Below are 18,450 nucleotides of genomic sequence, written 5' to 3'. Positions count from 1 at the left end.
TTCTCTTTTCTGCTGAAGAACATTGATAGAAGAGAAAGGGAGGCCAGGGGGCCACAGTGGAACTGGGACAATAAAGCATCCGTTTGTGTCTCTCAGCAGCACTGAGAGAAAACATCTGCTCCCTTAACGTCAGTATTTCATTTGAAGGAAGTCAGTTGCTCTTTTTAAAGGGAAGGTGAGGTGATCAGGTGTGATGTATGTGGGCTCCCTCTCTGATTTTAGTTTGGGATGTTAATGTGCAGGCTTAGAGACTGGACTGTTCTGTCACCTCGTTAAGCAGTTCTGCAAAAAGAGACTGAAACTTTTTTGGAATGAGCAAGCTGTTCTTTTGCTCCCATGTCTGGGTATATTCTATAGGGAACTAGAAGGCTCCCTTAAACCAGAACTTCCCCAACACTGCTATGTCTGTGTTGTGTTTTGCAAAGAACAAAGAGTACAAATCTCTGCTGGAGAAGATGAGCAACCTGGAGATCACGTACAGTACGGAGACAGAGAAGCTGCGGAATGATGTGGAAAGGCTTCGGATGAGTGAGGAGGAGGCTAAGAACGCAACCAACCGTGTCCTCAGCCTTCAGGAGGAGATTGCCAAGCTCCGGAAGGAGCTGCACCAAACTCAGTCTGAGAAGAAGACCATTGAGGAATGGGCAGACAAATACAAACATGAAACCGAGCAGGCAAGTATGCAGTCTCAGATGTATGAGAAGATCCCCAAGGGCCCAGTGTTCACTCAGGTTTTACCCAGGCTTAATTGCTTCAGTTGTGTGGCTGATATTTTTACAGTGTTTTTAAGCAGTGTTATACCTGTACAATCCTAAATAGGCTTGATACCTAAATAACTACACCTATGGTAGAAGAATATACTAAATCTATATATTGTATGTAAATATATGTATTCAATCTATTCAGATTTTGATATTGAAAGTATTTGCAAATCCAAATTCTTAAGATTCCTCAATTAGTCAGAGGTAGTGCATTCATTAAAAGAAATCATTTTACCTACCTAGAGTGTAATCACATAGATATCAGAAATCTGTCCCATACACAGTATTCAAAGGTACCTGTTTATATCCTACCTAATTTAAACAATTAGCGTACTAAACACATGTATGTGTGCACAGTCTAGTTCAACAGGTTTTGACTAACCCCTTGTCTTTGCTTTAACCACGAACATATCAAACAGGTTGTTTCCCGTCAAGATTACTTGCTGATAACGGTGCAAGTTTCAAATATTGGAAGAGCTATTCCATCGTTATGTGATGCTGCAGTGATACATTTCAGGATCAGATAAACAAAAGGAAAAATACTAATTGATTAAGCAAAATGAATGCATAGTAACCGTAATCAGAGACAAATAAGTAACTGGCAAACTTGGGCACGGTTAAAGTGGCACAATTTTTGGGCAGAGGGAAGATGTTAGATTATGGTGTTACCCAATGCAATGGAATATAAAACAGAACAACCAATTTTGTTCCTATTTTAGGAATATTTCTATTTTAAGGAATAAATTACATCTTTAGGACTTTACTGAAAGATATTATGGCATAGTGGAGTGGTTCAAGGCAATTTTGGCATCTGATCAGAAATGGAGTACAGAACATACAGGGGAATCTGCAGTGGGACTTATTTAAGAAATGTAATTTGGGAAATGAAGATGTCATAATTTAGTTCACTGATTTCATTCTCTGAAGAAATGTTTAAGTATTTGAACTCTCACAACAAAGATGTCGTTGCTCTTAGAGCTACTGATAAAAGATGAACTGCATTCTGAGTCAAATATTCTGTTATTTCTATAGCTGGTATCAGAGCTGAAAGAGCAGAACACATTACTGAAAACAGAAAAGGAGGAGCTGAACCGCCGCATCCATGACCAGGCGAAGGAAATAACAGGTTGGCTCTGTTCTCTTCACTCAGGTTTTCTACTTCATGTTACCTTGTAAAGCAACACTCTACTGCATAGATTGGGCTAATTTGCCTTAGATTGCATTCCTTTTTAGCTTAATGGTTTCATTTCTTAAAACAAGGAACTCACGTGCATCAGAATTATTTCCTATTTGAGTTTCCACGAAGTCCTAAGGGTTTGGGGTCTTTTTGGTGAGGGTGACTGTTACAAAGCATTTTACTTTTTAAAAGAAGGCTCTGATATTTAATACAATTAATCTACTGCAGCTCTTCTGGCTGCTGTGACTAGGTAGACAGCAGCCAGAAGAGCGTAACTCTAGATGTGAAGGCTGTGAAGGAGGCAGCTGCGATGAGGAGGGTCAGTGTGCATGAGGCATAAAACATCTCACATTTTGCTTTTTACATAATGCAGCACTGGGCTGGTGCCCCTTCTTCCTCCCTCCTGGAATTACTAATGCAAGGTATTAGCAGAATAACTAACTTAACTTGAGTGAACCCTTCTGTGGTTACCACAATAATGCTTTGGTCCTTCATATATTTGGCTTAATATTTGCCTACAGAAGCACAAATACCACACACCAGCTGCACACAGCAGACTGTTTCACCATCTGTGTTCCTGGTACAGACACATGCCTGTACCTCCAGGATGGATGCACTGCATGGTAGGTAGAAGTGGGGTTCTCACTTTGGATTCCTGTTCTCCATGGCAGAGACGATGGAAAAGAAGCTCGTGGAGGAAACAAAACAGCTAGAGCTGGATCTGAATGATGAACGGTTACGATACCAGAACCTGCTGAATGAGTTCAGCCGTTTAGAGGAGCGGTATGATGATCTCAAGGATGAAATGAACTTAATGGTGGTACGTGTCAAAACATCTGAGAAATCAAAAGCTGTTCACAAATGTGTTTAGGCAGAATCTAGTAGTGTACGTTAGTAACTGCTTCTGCTGTCAGCTGTGTGGTGGTGAATTGTACCGGAAAAGAGAATTTTTCCTTTTAAATGTGGTTGATTAGATTAGCTCAGCCCAAACAAATACATCTAAAATTTGTGGTTGATTTTTTTAAAAAAATTTATTTTTATTTTCGTATTTGTGAAGAAAGCTAAATTTCTGCTGTGACTTTGCTAGTGGTCTTGCACATACTGTCCGCCCTTATTTTGCCCTGAAGTTATTCACATGTGCTAGGGTTGTTTCTGCCACATTCATCTAGTGTTAAATTTAAAGTAGTTCTGGGAATATTTTATGTGGCAGGAAGAAAAAATATTCCTCAGTACAATGTCTGGGAAGTTAGAGAATTGCTGCCTGTGCTTCCTGTAAACCAAGCCTTTCTTTCCCACAAAATGCTGCATTGTTGCTTGATTCTGCTTTCTGCAGCAATACTTGATGGTGTAGGATCTGACCTGCTCCATAGATTTGATTGTGAACTACATCTCATAGGCTTTAGGTGGCATGAGAGACCAGAATCAAAAATCTTTTCTTATAAATTTTGATAGCTGTGAAATAACACCAAATATTCCAAGCTAAATTATAGGTTGTGAAAAGACAGTCACAGGGAAAACCATATAGTGGTACTGACTTGTTTCATTTGCACTTCAGAACATCCCCAAGCCTGGACACAAAAGAACGGATTCAACTCACAGTAGTAATGAATCTGAATATACTTTTAGCTCTGAGATCACAGAAGCAGAAGACTTACCAGTGAGGATGGAGGTAATGTTAACCCCCCCCCCCCCCAACTTTTCACTGATCAATGGTTGAACTCATTCCTATCTCTTTTTTTTTGTATGTGCTTGTGAACACCATATGCTTATATGGAGATATCTAACAGTTTAATCCAACTTTTTCCATTTCCTTTGTGGAAATAGCTCATTCTCTAGTTAGTTGTGGTCCTATGTAAAAAGAATTTATGAAAATATGCTTTGAATTCTTTGGTATTACAGTAAACATAGACTAGATACTTGGCCATCCCGTTGATTTGCATCTGTAAAACATTTGCTTGCCAGTGTTTGTAAGCACAATCACTTTTTCGGCACAAAGTGGGAATTCAGAAAACCAGTGAGGCTTCCTGAGAAGTCTGTATACTGTATATTCAAGGATTAAAAGTAGCAAGGTGGCTAGACACATTCTTAGTAGCTACATGGAGTGAGTCCCCTGTTAGGGGTGAGAACCTCATGTTGATTTATTTTTCCTCTGTTTCATAGAGATGAAAAAACTCCGAGAACATGCTATCCCTTTGCATATGCAGTGATATGAATCCCAGGATATTTAAAAATTTTCTGAAAGATGACTCTCTTGATTCAGCTAATGAATAATAATAATGAATAATTTGTGGTGCAACTCTGAGCCATTCTTAGTATTTTCAAAGTTAACTCCCCCTTTTGGCCCTTCCCAAAGAAGTGTGACTGCTAACACAGCAGAGAGCCATCAGGTTGGTGGTCTGACTGTGCTTGGCAGTTTGCAGATGCTAAGTTTTTTCTGTGCATTCTAGAGATCTTCTTAACTGTCAGCCATCGCACAGCTCACTCCATTTGCCCTCTGTCTAGGTTAGTTACCTCCACAGCTGCTTTTTACAGGCTGTCATTACTGTTCTTGAAAGCCTCCGCAGAAAACTGTTTTCTACTATGGATGCAAATACCCTGACACATTGATGCTGACACATATTCTATGTGGACTCTTTCATAATTTGCCATCCCACTTATATTTTTCACCTTGCATAATTGTTTCAGAAAGATGCTCCCACCTTCATGGATAATCAGGAAAAGGACAGTGCAACTACATGTGATTGGATTTCACATGACCCCCATGTCATCTTTTCCTTTGGCTCATATACTTACTGAATTGCTGTTCTAGAGCCAGTTTTGGTTTTTAGAATATAAGTGAAAAAAATTAACTCACACAAGAGTGTGAATAAATGTAGCACCAAGAAGATAAAATCTGTATTTGTTTAACCCCTTAAGATTTCAAACTCCAGTTTGACTCTAGACTAACAATATAGATTAATGGTACAAAACCACATTAAAAAATAGGGTCCATCTCAATGCGAACCAGTAAAGCCAGAAAAACTCAAAAGTCTGTTTTCTTTTTCCTGAGTTGTTGATGTGGTTTATGACTCTTCCCCTCAACAGTGAAAGGAGATCAAGTGGAAACGGCTGTGCTTGCTTGTCTGCTACCGTCATTAATATTAATTTTCTAGTTCCTTTTCTAGGCTTCAAAATTTTATGGTGCACTTCATAGTAAATGCTTTGATCTTCTTGCTACATAAAGTACAAAATGGCTGATGGACAATTTCTGATGAACTTTCATATTACAAATGCTGGTTCTTGCCCCAAAAATAGTGAACAAGCTAGTGGATTAGGCTCAGAACAGGCTCTATAATTAGCATAATAAAAGGAAAAAGGCATAACATATATCTTCTGGTACCTATTTTTTATGTCTCATCCCACTAAACCTATAAATGTACAATCAGCAGAGAGATTTCTCTGTAGCTGAAGAATTTACTGTAGAAATAATTTAAAAAAAGAAAAGAAAGCCTCTATTTATAGTTGTTTCCAGGTGAGTCTAACCACAGACTTTTTTTTCTCCTTTCCCCCTCCAAACAAGTAAGAATAAAAGGTATGCTTAGTTATAGACCTCCTGTCTGCTAGGTAGTCTCTTAGTGCTTTCTTTTGCTAGGCTTTAGGCTTAGATACATTTTATACTAGTAGATCCTTTTTTAAAATAGCATGTGACAGCTGATGAAATATTCTAGATGTCAGTAGTCAACTCTCAGAATCAAGTAACATTTCTGTGTTCCTCTCTTTCCCCAGTCTGTTTCCCATCTTTACTCACTGTCACGCTTCCTTGTGTTGTGGAAGGGGAAAACTTCTTGACTTCCTTCTGTTCTTTCTAAAGCAGGAACCAAGTGAGAAGAAGGCACCATTGGATATGTCTCTGTTCCTCAAGCTGCAGAAACGGGTTACAGAGCTGGAGCAAGAAAAGCAATCCCTGCAGGATGAGCTGGACAGAAAGGAAGAACAGGCTCTCCGTGCTAAAGCTAAGGTGGACTCTTTCTAGCTGATCAAATGCTGATGCCAGAGTATCCGTTCTTGTGAAATAGTAGCTGTGTGAATGCTGACTGGCTTTTAGTAAATCCTTACCTTCCTCTAGGAGTTCCTTTATTTAACAACAAGTTTTATGCCTGGTGCTTGGTACTAGGGACTGGTTATTTAGTTTTCCAAGGTCCTTGAGATCCTCTGATGGAAGTTAACAGGAACAAAAAGTGGCTGGGACTTTGCGTGGGGAAAAAAAAAAAAAAAAAAAGGCTGTTTTTGTTAAGGAATAGCAATATAGAAATCTACTTATATGAAGGGGAGAATAAGTAATTGTTCATTTTATTTGCAATTCTCCTCTGATTTGGTCTCTGTAAGGACTTAAAAAATATGAAACTAGTTTTGGCAATTGTTTCTTATTACTCTTCCACCAGTGAATTTCTTGAGCGTCCTGGGATTCATCCTGCTCTGTTTTGTTACCAGTGATTTGTTCACTGGTAATGCCACCCGTTGTGTGATTTGTACGTGATTTTATTTATATTAACCTATTATGTGTCATAAACTCATAAGTGAATGAAAGGAGACAATGCCAGTATTCAAACTAAAGCACTCAGCAGTACCAGAATGAGTGTTTTCCAGTTTTATAGAAAAACAGTTTCAGCTCCCTTTCCTTTTTCTGCCTCAACTAAATTAAAGAATAGGAAGGATTGGATTTTTATCTTTCACACTTGTCTGTATTCTTTCACAGGAGGAGGAAAGGCCTCCAATAAGAGGTGCAGAGTTGGAGTATGAGTCGCTCAAGGTAATTCTAAAAATGAGCTTTCTGTTATTTTCTAGTGAGAATATTGCCACCCATTGTATGTGCTGGCATAGAAAATTACATCAGGCCTCCTGTTTCAGAGTATTAGCTAGAGAAACTAGAACAAAAATTCCCCAGCAATCATTTTATTGTAGGATTGCCTGTTTTGAGGTATAGAATGTGTGGCTGGGGCTGCAGAACAAAAAGATCCCCTAAAACAGGAGGAGTTCTCCGTTGAAACACTTAGTGTGATGAAAATACAGTGATAAATGTAGCCCTCTTTTCCAAACACATTATTTATATTAACACATACCTTAGACCACTAAAACTAAAAATGTTTTATAATATCACTGAATGATGCAGAATCTTCTTAGCTTGCTGACCACTATTTGTTGTAAACTTTTTTTTGTTAAGGGGAGAATAAGAGGAAAAAAAGATTGGTAATTTTTTTCCCATGAAATCTGTGTGATTCGTGTACATGTATTCTGATTTTGTGCTTCAGACGAAAGGTTAGCCCTGTCAGTGAAATCCTCCCAAACAATACTCACCGTAGCCAAGAGGCCAGGGATACGGGAGAGATTGATTGATTTGTTGCAGTTACTCATGGTTCTTACCATTTCTATCCATAGTTTTGTACCTGTGGTTTTTAGGCACATTGGAATGCTGCTGGGTGACGGCATTGTCCCTATTTCTTGCAGCGTCAAGAACTTGAATCTGAGAATAAAAAACTGAAGAATGAGCTGAATGAGCTGCAGAAGGCCCTCACAGAAACGCGATCTCCAGAGGTAACTGCTCCTGGTGCCCCTGCGTATCGAGTCCTCCTGGATCAGCTGACTTCAGTGAGTGAAGAGCTGGAAGTACGCAAGGAAGAAGTCCTCATCCTGAGGTCTCAGCTCGTTAGCCAGAAGGAGGCTATTCAGCCCAAGGTAAATAATAGTCAGCAGATGCACTGTGTAGTAAAGTTACATTGCATCACTGATGTGCTTTATTTAGTTTAACGGTGTGCTTGAAAAGGCAGATAAAAATGGTCTAGGTTTGAAAGCCTTTCTAAGTAATCCATTGATCCATTATTAGTGCACAAATACCAGCAGTCCAAATTGGGAGATTCTAGTAATAAACCAATTTTGGGTTTGTCTACCAGCATGCATGTAAAGATACTGTACACTAGGCTGGCAGATACCAGTGGTCTGGCCAGGATCTCCCCAGACTCCTTTAACAATGCAGAAATAATTCTTATTTGGATTACTGTCATTTCTCCAGTGAGTATGTAGTTTGACTGGAAAATTTACAGTAGGTCTCAGGAATTCTTTTTAATTAATAGTTCAGTAGGAGGTACAAGGAACAATTTCTTCTAAATCTGTGCGGGGTAATAGATGATTGCAAATCAATAACATTTCATAAAGATGACCTATGAGGATATATAAATTCCATATTATTGCTTGATAGGTGCTATGTGGTTGTGTTGAGAAAAGTAGATTACAACCACTGAAATACATATCTTCTAAAAAGCTCTAATACTTAGGGGAGTAATAGCTTTGAAGATAAGAGTCATTCAACCTGAAAAGGTATCACGTAAAACCAAGAACTAGTCATTTCCACTGAACTGAGCTATCTAGTGTTTCATAACTGCAGCAAGGAATGTCTTCTTTCTTTGCTACTGCAAAGTTATAGTTACATTTGTCCTAAATAAATTGAAAGTCTGTGATGCATGAAGGTGTACAATAGCTTGTTTTAAATGATTAATTATAAAGAAAACAAGACTCATTTTTCTGTAATATTTAGAACATTGTAGAGAAATACTTGAATAGTAATCCTTGAATAACTTATTCTCAGCAATGGCGAGATACAAGTGTTGTTTTTACAGCAGTTATGAGTATGAGGGAAATATGAAAGTGACCTGTGGGATGGCTAACGGCCAGTTTGCAGATAGCTTCTGCTTATTAGGTTGGACAGGTACAGCACAGACAGATTTTTGTTTTTATTTTAATGATTTGTTTTTCTTCTTTCTTGCCTACCAACTTGATTGCCAGGAGGATAAGGTACACATTTTCTTCTACAGTTATAAACCAGAATTCTTAAATGCTAAAAAAACCCTCAACAATACTTGAGCTGTCATTTCCCTGCCTCTCATTAAGTAACCTACATGTATTTGAAGTTGTTCTTGCACTTTACTTCGCTGTTATAGAAAAACCTTTCTCACTATCCTATGTGCCCCGCATCCCCATCTTCCTGCTCCGTGCAAGGGAACAAGTTACTTCAAAACAAGTGGATTTAGCAATTTCGAACTGTTGGTTTATGGTAACCTGAACATGAAAGGAAAGATTCAGGAATTGGTCTGGTCGGCTCAACCAATGTATCTTGCTGAGTGTGTTTGGAGAGTAAGAGCAGCACTGTGATTCAGGAATCAGATCTCTGTTAACTTGCAAAATCCATAAATTTCACCAAAAAAAGTCTGTGGTATGAAGAGCTACCTTACTTTATAGTGTTTGTTATCCTCAGCATGCAGCAAACATTGAGGACTCACATTGTGATCTGGAGATATTCGGTAGGCGTTGAATGTTTGATTAGAAAATGTAGTTGAACACATAGTATTCAGGAGTATGAGAAACTGAACTGACTCTAAATGAAGGCTGTTAATTCAAATATTGCAACTACAGCAGGAAGGGAATTCTTGAAGGTAGAAGAGTAAGTAGCATTTCTTTCCATCAGCACAAAAATAATAAATATGTTCAGACTGCTAAAGCTTGATAGATTGGCAGGTGAGATACAGCAGTTTTACTGTGTAATAAAATAACAGTAAAAAAATAACGATTGTTTCATAAGGATGTTGGGAATAATTCTTTGAGGAGCTTATCTATTTTATTGGGTTTCATATTAGATAACACAAATCATACTAGGCATAGAGACCGAGGCTCCAAAATTTATGTCCACAAAGTTGGTATTGTAAATACTTTGCAAAATTTTACTTGAGAAAATAGCATTTGATTGTTTTGAAAGTCAAAAAGAAAAGTCAGAATTCCAACTCTTATGTTTATTGGAGTCCTGTGGTTCCGCTGTAATTATTCCACAGCAATGACTCAAATCAGACTAACTGAGGTGACTGTAAACATCTGTTAAGTATTTCAAGTTTTACTGAAGAAAAAGCAAAAATGCCATAGTAAACATTCAAAATGGAAACAAAATGGTATTATGACGATATCAAACTTAAAAAATCTCAAGCACTTGTAAATTATTTCCTGCTTCGCCAGAGTACTTAAAATATAGGAAGTGAGGAATAGACCTTATTTATGAGATTTGAAAGACTACATGTAATGCTGTTTTTAAGAAATATTAATAGAATTGAGCTTGCAAAATTATGCTTCTTCAGTTTTAGTATTAGCAGCTGTTCCTGGTAATTTGAAATAAAACGCAAATTTGTCATTTCATGAAATTTATTTGGTTCCTTTTATGTGATGAACAAATGAAAGGAGGTTAACACATGAACCCACTTATTAGACTGATATTTGACCGTGTTGCATGCATTCATTTTAAAAGATACACCAAATGGACATAGAAATTATGGATCAACCTCCTGCTTTCATATCCATGCTAATTTTAATGTGGCTACTCAAGGATTAGGGTTCCATGTGGGTAAAGTGACAAAAACATGGATTCAAAGAACAATTGCATTGTTAAATTTACCCTGGAAATCATCATTCTTTTACCAGAATACCATGACAGATTCTACAATCCTCTTGGAGGATGTGCAAAAGATGAAAGACAAAGGAGAAATAGCACAGGCGTATATTGGACTGAAGGAAACAAACAGGTACAAGTTCTCTTTCTTTAATCTATGATCAGTTGGGGTCACTTGGGGTCTGGTGTGACACACTGCGTATATCACATTCAGTAAGTTCCATCCATCTAAGTCTAGCTACTTAGAGAACACTTACAGCTGGGGTTGTAATTTGATTTGATTAGTATAATTGCTGTATGCAATATGTGAAAGGATTAAGAAACAATGGGCAAATGCAGCATCAAGCTTCCTGGATTTACATCTTCTTAGCCTTTAACTGCTACATTGCTCAAATTGGGTGCCGTTCCCGTGCTGATTTGTTACCTTTTGTCCAGTAGTGGTCACAATAACCTGTTGTAATGCATTTATTGTAACAGCATGAAATGCTGTAACCAGTTGGGCTAACACCGAGAACTGAATTTCGTCATTAAGAAGAAATACGTATAAACAAGAGAAGTAATTTGCTAAGTTGTTTTAGGGCATTTTTTGTTTCTTTTTTATAGTAACTGTATTTTAGTGTGTAATGTCCTTAACATGTCATCTCATCACCATCATGTATCTCTCTTGTATTTTTTTAAATACTTTTCTTGAAAGGCAATCTCCCCAGGACTATCATATGCTGAATGAGGATGGAGAACTTTGGCTGGTTTATGAAGGGTTAAAACAAGCCAACAGGTTACCAGACTTCTCAGAATGGTTTTTTTCTTCATTTGTGTCTTCTTTTCTAGCTAACTGTGCCCCTTGCTATGGGTTTGCTTTAGCTACAGTATCTCTATTGCTTTAACAGTTAGGAAAAAATTCATCACAAGTTACACAAGTTAAAGAGTTTCCTCAAACTTTGTCCCCAAACCTTTCTACTTGTCAAGTTTTATCATTTAAAGTGTTAAGATGGTGTAACAACTAATACATGATTCATAAGAATACTTGTGCAAAAGTGGACTGTAAAATACCAGAAGCTCCTCAACAGGAAAAAATTTGTAGCCATGTATTATTTGTCTGCCTTTACGTTGGGTATCAAAATTAATGTCCCTTACAGATTTTCAGCCTAAAGAAGTACAATCATTTTAGTAATTATAAAACGATTGTTTGAGTAGCTTCAGCGTACTCTTAACTTTCAAATAGCTACGGGTCTTGCTCTCCTTGTTGTGACTCAAGTTCAGTAAATTGAACATTCTTCTCCCACGTCTCTCCGTGCCAGATTCAAAATGTAAGACACAAAATAACCAACAAACAGAAGTCATCTCTAGTTCATCATGGTGCTGTTCAAGCCTCAGTGCAATCACTGCAATCTCCGCAAAGACTGCATGCTGGTTATGTAATGGGCGAGGTTCACCTTGTTAGGAAATGGAGTTCTGGCTCTGTGTGCACATCTGGGCCCCGTATCCATACATGTGTCCCAGACTTCCAAAATGGTTCCTAGAACTGCACTGGCAACTAATTCAATAGATAGGCAGTGCTGATCTTCTTCAGTATACACAGTTGGTAGCGGTAACTACAGAAGGAAGTATTTTGCAATGAATGCTACTAACTAAAGTCTTTCCTTTTCTGGTGCTAACAAATTCTACAGCTAACATTGCTCTGTAAGCCTGCGAAGATCTAACTTAGAGCAAGTGTTCTGCAGAGCAGGATGTGAGACTGTTTGCTCTGCACCTCTTCGTTTCTTGTCCTAGCACTGTAGAGACAAGAAGCTTTATGTTAAATGGCAGAGCAATGCAGGTAAATTACTATTTGCCCTTGCGTGCTTGATCAGTCTAGTTACTAATAAATGTGCCTGCCTTATGCATATTTAAACCCTGAAAGATTGTCTAATTGAACACTAGTAGTCACTAGTAATGTCATTTCCTCCATGTGCGTATGTATGAAATGATGAGTCAGAGCACTTGGACAGTGCCTTGCAAGCAGGAGTAGATCCCCACAGCACTGCTTGGAAGGAGGCTGGTACGTGTTATCCCCATTTCACATGAGAAGAATTGGAGACGTGATGTGCCCAAGGGGAAAGAGTGAGTCAGTGGTGAAGATAAAATAGAGCTCCCGGATCCCAGTCCTGAGTTTGATTCTGTTGTTAACCTTTCGTGCACTAATGACAGCCCTCTGCAAAACGTTGGTTTTAATGTAAATATAAAGATTATTTATGTGCATTTGCAATTAAATGGTTTCTGACTGAACAGAGTAACTCTAAAAAGATTTTCCTTTGTTAATATTGCAGGGTCCTAGCTTAAGCAAACACAGTGTCTTCTTCATCTTACACAGTTCGTTTGATTTGATTAGAGGTAAAACCTCTTTAAAAACCCTTTAAAAGCAGTGACAATCTGGGAAGACTTAGCATTACATTTATTGCCACATGTTCTTCAGTGGCACCGTACACAGTATGTGTTCAATCACAAAGGAAATGCAAAGCAGTGTCACAACTAGTTTCTCTCCACTTTTTGATCATGCAAGCTTAATTTAATTAGAAGGCATACTGAAGGGTTTAAAGAGTACTCTGCCTTTTTCATTTTCTTTTGCAAGCCATGGCTAATTGTTCCTGAGCAGCAGCTAAAGCTTTCCACTCCCTCTGAGAACTGGGGATGTAACTTTTTAAGTGCGTTCACACAACTGTTGCTCAACTTCTTCAGGCTGCTGGAGTCTCAGCTTCAGTCGCAGAAGAAGAGCCACGAGAACGAACTGGAATCGCTGCGAGGTGAGATCCAAAGTCTGAAGGAAGAAAACAATCGCCAGCAGCAGCTCCTAGCACAGAATCTGCAGCTGCCTCCAGAGGCCCGCATTGAAGCCAGTCTACAGCATGAGATCACCCGGCTGACTAATGAGAACTTGGTAAGGGAAATGGTGCTGCAGGGGCGGGCTAGGGGACTTACAGTCCTGCTGCGCCTCTAAGTTCCTATCAGTTTTCAGATGGCAGCCTCCTGTAAAAAATTGCGTGAGTGCAGTGGGGTTTTTAGTAGGTGAGCTGATGGGAGAGAGAGACTTATGATTGCTGATGAAGTAATAATGTTTCAGGGAATTCGTTCAAAGTTTGTGGCATGGAGAAAACTCCTGAGTCCCAGCTTTCAACTGATCAGTTTAATCATCGCTAAATAGAATGCTGATATCCAGGGAACTCATAAAAAATATTGGTGCCAAGTAGTGGTGTTTCCTCATATTAGTTTGTTTATTTTGTTGAAAAACTCTCATGTAGTTCTTCAATTATTTAATGCCATCTTTCTTCCCATTTCCCCCCTCCCTGCCTGAAGCTACACAGATAATCCACTGTGTTATGAGCTCCAACTATTCAGTATGTTTTGAAGAAAGAAATAGTTCCAGAAAAAGAAACTTGGTCAGAAGTCAGTTAGCTAATAATTGGTATTCCTTGTTTACTGCACAACATTTTTGTATGAAGGAAGGGTAGGGTGAAGCTCCTTACCTCCGCAAAGGAGTATGTTCATCATGTGCAGGCTAGTTCATTCCTGGGGAAATTTTCCAGAGAGGCCCATGTTGGAATGTCGTTGGCTTATCACTGTTTATTGGTAAAGGGAACCGTGCTACTTCAGGAAGAAAAATCCTAGCTCTGAGTGTCATTGCTTCCTCTAAACAAGCCAAGGTGTAGTCTTTCCTGCTTATGTATGTTACAGAAGTTACCATTGTCGGGCTCTTGTCTTAGTACCAAAGGTTTTGAGGAAAGCATCAGATAATTCCGCTAATAGATGTTGGAAAACTGATCGAAAGTATATTGTAAGTTTGCCTCAGCAGCAGCTGTCTCCCACTGGCAAAGGTAAATGGTGAATGCTTCCGTCTCTCACAGCTCCCTCCTGCTGCTTAGTCATATGTTACGATTTTTAGCCTTTTTTTTTCCCCCCAGAGACCTACTCATCACATTCTGTGTTCCCAAGACAACACAGTCATGTAATTACATCCCAGAGGAGTTCTCTTTATTTTCAAATACAGTGAATGTAATTTTACTTGTTAAATATAGACTCATTCCTTGCTGTTTCACTTCTGATGTTTGAGTATTGCAAGTCTACTCCAAGTCTTGTATATGCTGCTTTTCCACTCCTAGCCCTAGAGTGGAAATAATTTACAGGATTTCCAGGTGTGACATTAGAATTGCAGTATTCACAGCAACCCCATCTTGCTTAGCATAAGAAAATGTCCTGTCCAGGTTCTCACAAAGGTTATAGTCCAGGCTTTCCCAGTATTAATACTGCCCATTTTTAAAAGATATGACTCTTCTGCAACTCATCTACATCAGCTTCTTTCTGGGAGAGGCTGGCGTGAACACCACGATGAAGGACTAAACTACCTAAAAATTAGAGATTCTCGATCTTGGTTTAATCTGATTTAATTTATATAGTGCTTACTGAAGTACCAGTGTCTCAAAGGGAGGGGCAAAAACAATCCTGTACCTATTTTTACAGTTTTGTGAGGAGTTGTATGCAGATGATCCCAAGAAGTATCAATCGTACCGGATTTCACTTTACAAACGGATGATTGTATGTAGATCACGTGAATCCTGTTTCTCTGTTGTCTCGTTTGCTGTTTCTGGAGCACTAATTGAAAAGCAGGCTGCCTCCCTTTCTTCCTTTCAAAGGAAATCCCCTGCGGAGATCTTCACAATGCCAATTACTTCCCTCACTGCTTTTTTTGTTAGTCTTAGTGTCCTCTGTGTAATCTGTGTCTCTTTTTGATGCACAGTTTTGTTACTAATACAAGTCTTGCGCTGTGAGCAAAGCAGTTTCTTTTTGAATACTACTTAATACTGCCCTGAAAAAGAGGTACGTGATGCAAAAGATGCTCCATTTTCAGAACCACTCTTTGCTTTAAAACTTTGATACATTTAAATTCAGTTCAGCAAAATAGAGGACTGATCATAAAGATACTTACCAACGTGAATAATGCCTGCAATCCAGTCATAGCCTGAATTGGTTCGTAGATCTCTTTACAGTGCCGACATCTGGAATGAATAAATCTATCGGAATCAAAATGCATAACCTTTCAATATTTTTTAAAAATGCAAAATATGAGGGATAAAATTGGAAATAATATTTCCATAATAATTAAAGATAGCACCATATGTAAGCTTGAAAGAATATAATTTATGAGATTCTGAATCTTAATGAGATGTGAAATCTGGTCAATTTGTTTAGAGGAACCATAGAAAGAACTTTATTCCTCCTTACGTATTTGTTGTTCAGAAATCACATCCCTTCCTTGATACATTTGAAACAGTCTGTTGGACTTACATATATTTTTTTTATTAATTTCAGGACAAATTGTTATATCTGACAGCAAGTATATTGTGTTACTAGCAGGATTTCTGTTGTAAAATTGAACACTGCTTTGAATATGAAGCATGGCCTTGATTCTGTTCTTTCAACAGGCCTAATATCTTACTGCTCAAATATATTGTGTTGTAGACTCTTTACTACATGATTAAGAACAATTTGTGCCTAATTCTAAGTTGTTGCCCATGCTGCACTAATATTTTTCAATACCTCACGAGAGGTGTAGTTTCCCAGGTGATGCTTGTGATACAAGGTGCTCATGGTCCCTTATGTTTTTACCAGTGCCATGAAGAACCATGCTTGAAAAAGAGCATTTTTCTTTTAAGCTGCTCTCAAACCCTTAACCTGGAATGGCTTTCAGGTTTTTTGAGCTTGAGGTTTTGCTTCCTTTAGAAAGACTTCCCCTTTATTAATTACATGATTTTTTTTTAATGCACTACCATAGATCACAGAATTATTCAAAGATAGATTTCTGGGGAGTGCTCCTTTGAAAGAAGAATACAGGTTTATTTCAAGAGTAGGACTTTAGGTGCTAGATATTGTTCAGGTACAGAATAAAAAGATGTAAGACACCAGTTTCAGTGTAAGGAAATGTGATGACACCAAGCAATAGGGAAATGGCAGAGCATCACAAGAAGTGTTGTATGTTTGGATGTTTGATTTTGGTAAATTTGAGTGCAAGTTATGGTCTTTCTGCAGGTATCTCTCTTATTGTCTTATAAAATGGATAGGTCTGAATAATGAGTCAGTCCTGAAGGCATGAATAAATGATGTAGAAATACAGGGTAGCTGTTGAATAATAAAGAAAATTATTTCCGTGAGGCATTTGGAAGAGCAGGGAGGAAGCGTTAGGGAGATGTGTTGGCAGCAAAATGTCTTCTGCTGTAAGAACTGACCTAGTTCCGAGTGTCTGCAGAATATACCTGCCTAAGAGCTTTGCCTTTGTCATGCTGCACATAACTTAATAATATTTGCGATATTTGGCTTGTGTTACAGGCAGCATACCAGCTTGCAAACCTCAGCCAGAGGATGGCACCACTGTTCAGCTTTCCTCACTGCCTTGTAATTCTAACAGCACCGGTTTTGTCTTTGTCACACATTATGGGATTTTTCTCGTATCTTAATCGTTATCTCATTTTAATTTATAGGATTTAATGGAGCAGCTTGAAAAGCAAGACAAAACTGTTCGCAAGTTAAAGAAACAGTTGAAAGTATTTGCTAAGAAGATCGGTGAACTTGAAGGTAATTCTGTATTTTGAGAGAAAGATTTTAGTTTACTTTTTGTGATCCCTTTGTCATCATTTCCATCTGTTTTAGCAGTCGGGAGGGCATGAGGTCTTCAGTAGTTTCAGTGTCTGTTAAATGATTCCAGAAACAGGATGTACGCTCAGTGCTCTGTGTGTTCCTTTATAAACCTTTAGAAGATTTGTCGTATTTTGAAGTGATGAGTAAAGAACATTGGTGTTTCTCTGAAGGCGGAAAACATTTGAACATAAAGGAATGTTACCTGGGTTGTTTGTGTACTCAAAGACCGTATCCGTTTTTCTCAAGACAAAAGCAATACTAAATATGAACCAGGCAGAAATAATAGACCCAGTTTTCCTTTGAATGTGAATTTCTATATCACTGGAGCAAAGAATGCTGAGACTGTCTTTCTCCGCTTGAGGTTTCCTTTCAGAGATGCTGGCCAAACTTGAATATGAGAATGCTGAGATATGGACTAAGCTAATTTTATTTTTATGGGCATCAGTGTGATTTGCCTTAGGATCTTAGGACTGGTGAGACTGAGAGCTTATTATGTCTCTGTATAAGTAAAGTAATTTTAATTGCTAAAAGCAATTAATTATTTTATAAAGTTGAAGTATGAATTTGTTTTTAAATAATCCTGGTCCTAACCTTTCAGAAGCTTTTTATGGTCATCTGCTTTTTCCAGGCTTACTGCCTAATGAGTTGTTTTATTGAGTACTAAGATTGAGATCAGTGACTGTGTAGTCTTCAGTGTTTGAAAAGAACAGGGATACCAAGTTAAACCTGGATTAACAGGACTATATTATCCTTTAGTTAGTGGGAACTCTCCTTGAGCTCCATTTTGGATTTCTGCATTTTCTACCCCATTTGACAGGTGCATACATTTAGCACACTTACAGGAGGTGTAATAGTTTGTAATTGCATGCAGCAACCTAATCAGGTGGAGCGTAGGTGTTGAATGTGATACCGTGAGGCACTGTACACAACAAGCTGGATATTTCATACATCCTTTTGAAAGGTTACTCAAACTAGGTTTGTTTTTAAAAAGTCTTTAAAAGTCTGTCACGACCCAGACTGGACAGACCAGGGAGTTGTGTTTAATTCGAAATTCCCTCGGGCTAAATTAAGGTGAAACGACACCAAACAATCAGTTAAAGATTTTATTTATGACAGAAGCAAACTGAACTGGGGAGGCGTGGTAGTAGATGGCAGGGTTTCTCACAACGGGAACTGGCATAAGACTACTTCTGTAAACCTTGTAACCCAGGGTAACCATACACATCGATTCAGGGAATAAGGAGATCCCTCCCGTCGAGTCCCGAGGTTCAGAGCAGACTCCCTTGCTTTCCAGACTCCTCCTCAGAAAAGGGTCTAGGGGCGGCTGGATCCACTCTTAGTCTCAGACATGGTCAGTGGTTTATATCTTGAAACGGGTGAGGTGTAGG

At 38.5% G+C, this 18,450-nt stretch overlaps 1 protein-coding gene across 9 annotated transcripts in view; it reads left to right on the top strand.

Moving 5' to 3' along the window:
• Positions 1–18,450, top strand: part of MYO5A (myosin VA) — a 105,530-nt gene that overhangs the window by 74,312 nt on the left and 12,768 nt on the right. For 2 of the 9 annotated variants that reach the window (XM_075045284.1, XM_075045293.1), the window contains 12 exons: positions 426–674; positions 1,794–1,887; positions 2,610–2,758; positions 3,494–3,607; positions 5,789–5,935; positions 6,674–6,727; positions 7,423–7,650; positions 10,432–10,532; positions 11,094–11,174; positions 13,115–13,313; positions 14,891–14,965; positions 16,906–16,999. In XM_075045284.1, the coding sequence (XP_074901385.1) occupies positions 426–674; positions 1,794–1,887; positions 2,610–2,758; positions 3,494–3,607; positions 5,789–5,935; positions 6,674–6,727; positions 7,423–7,650; positions 10,432–10,532; positions 11,094–11,174; positions 13,115–13,313; positions 14,891–14,965; positions 16,906–16,999 (1,585 nt within the window). The remainder of the gene's footprint in view (positions 1–425; positions 675–1,793; positions 1,888–2,609; positions 2,759–3,493; positions 3,608–5,788; positions 5,936–6,673; positions 6,728–7,422; positions 7,651–10,431; positions 10,533–11,093; positions 11,175–13,114; positions 13,314–14,890; positions 14,966–16,905; positions 17,000–18,450) is intronic. The other 7 variants (XM_075045286.1, XM_075045290.1, XM_075045288.1 and 4 more) reach the window with 7 other exon arrangements.

This window comes from Buteo buteo, chromosome 13 (genome assembly GCF_964188355.1).
Source record: "Buteo buteo chromosome 13, bButBut1.hap1.1, whole genome shotgun sequence".
Taxonomy (NCBI): Eukaryota; Metazoa; Chordata; class Aves; order Accipitriformes; family Accipitridae; genus Buteo; species Buteo buteo.
Note: the sequence above shows the minus strand (reverse complement) of the source record. Positions and strands in the feature narration are given on the sequence as shown.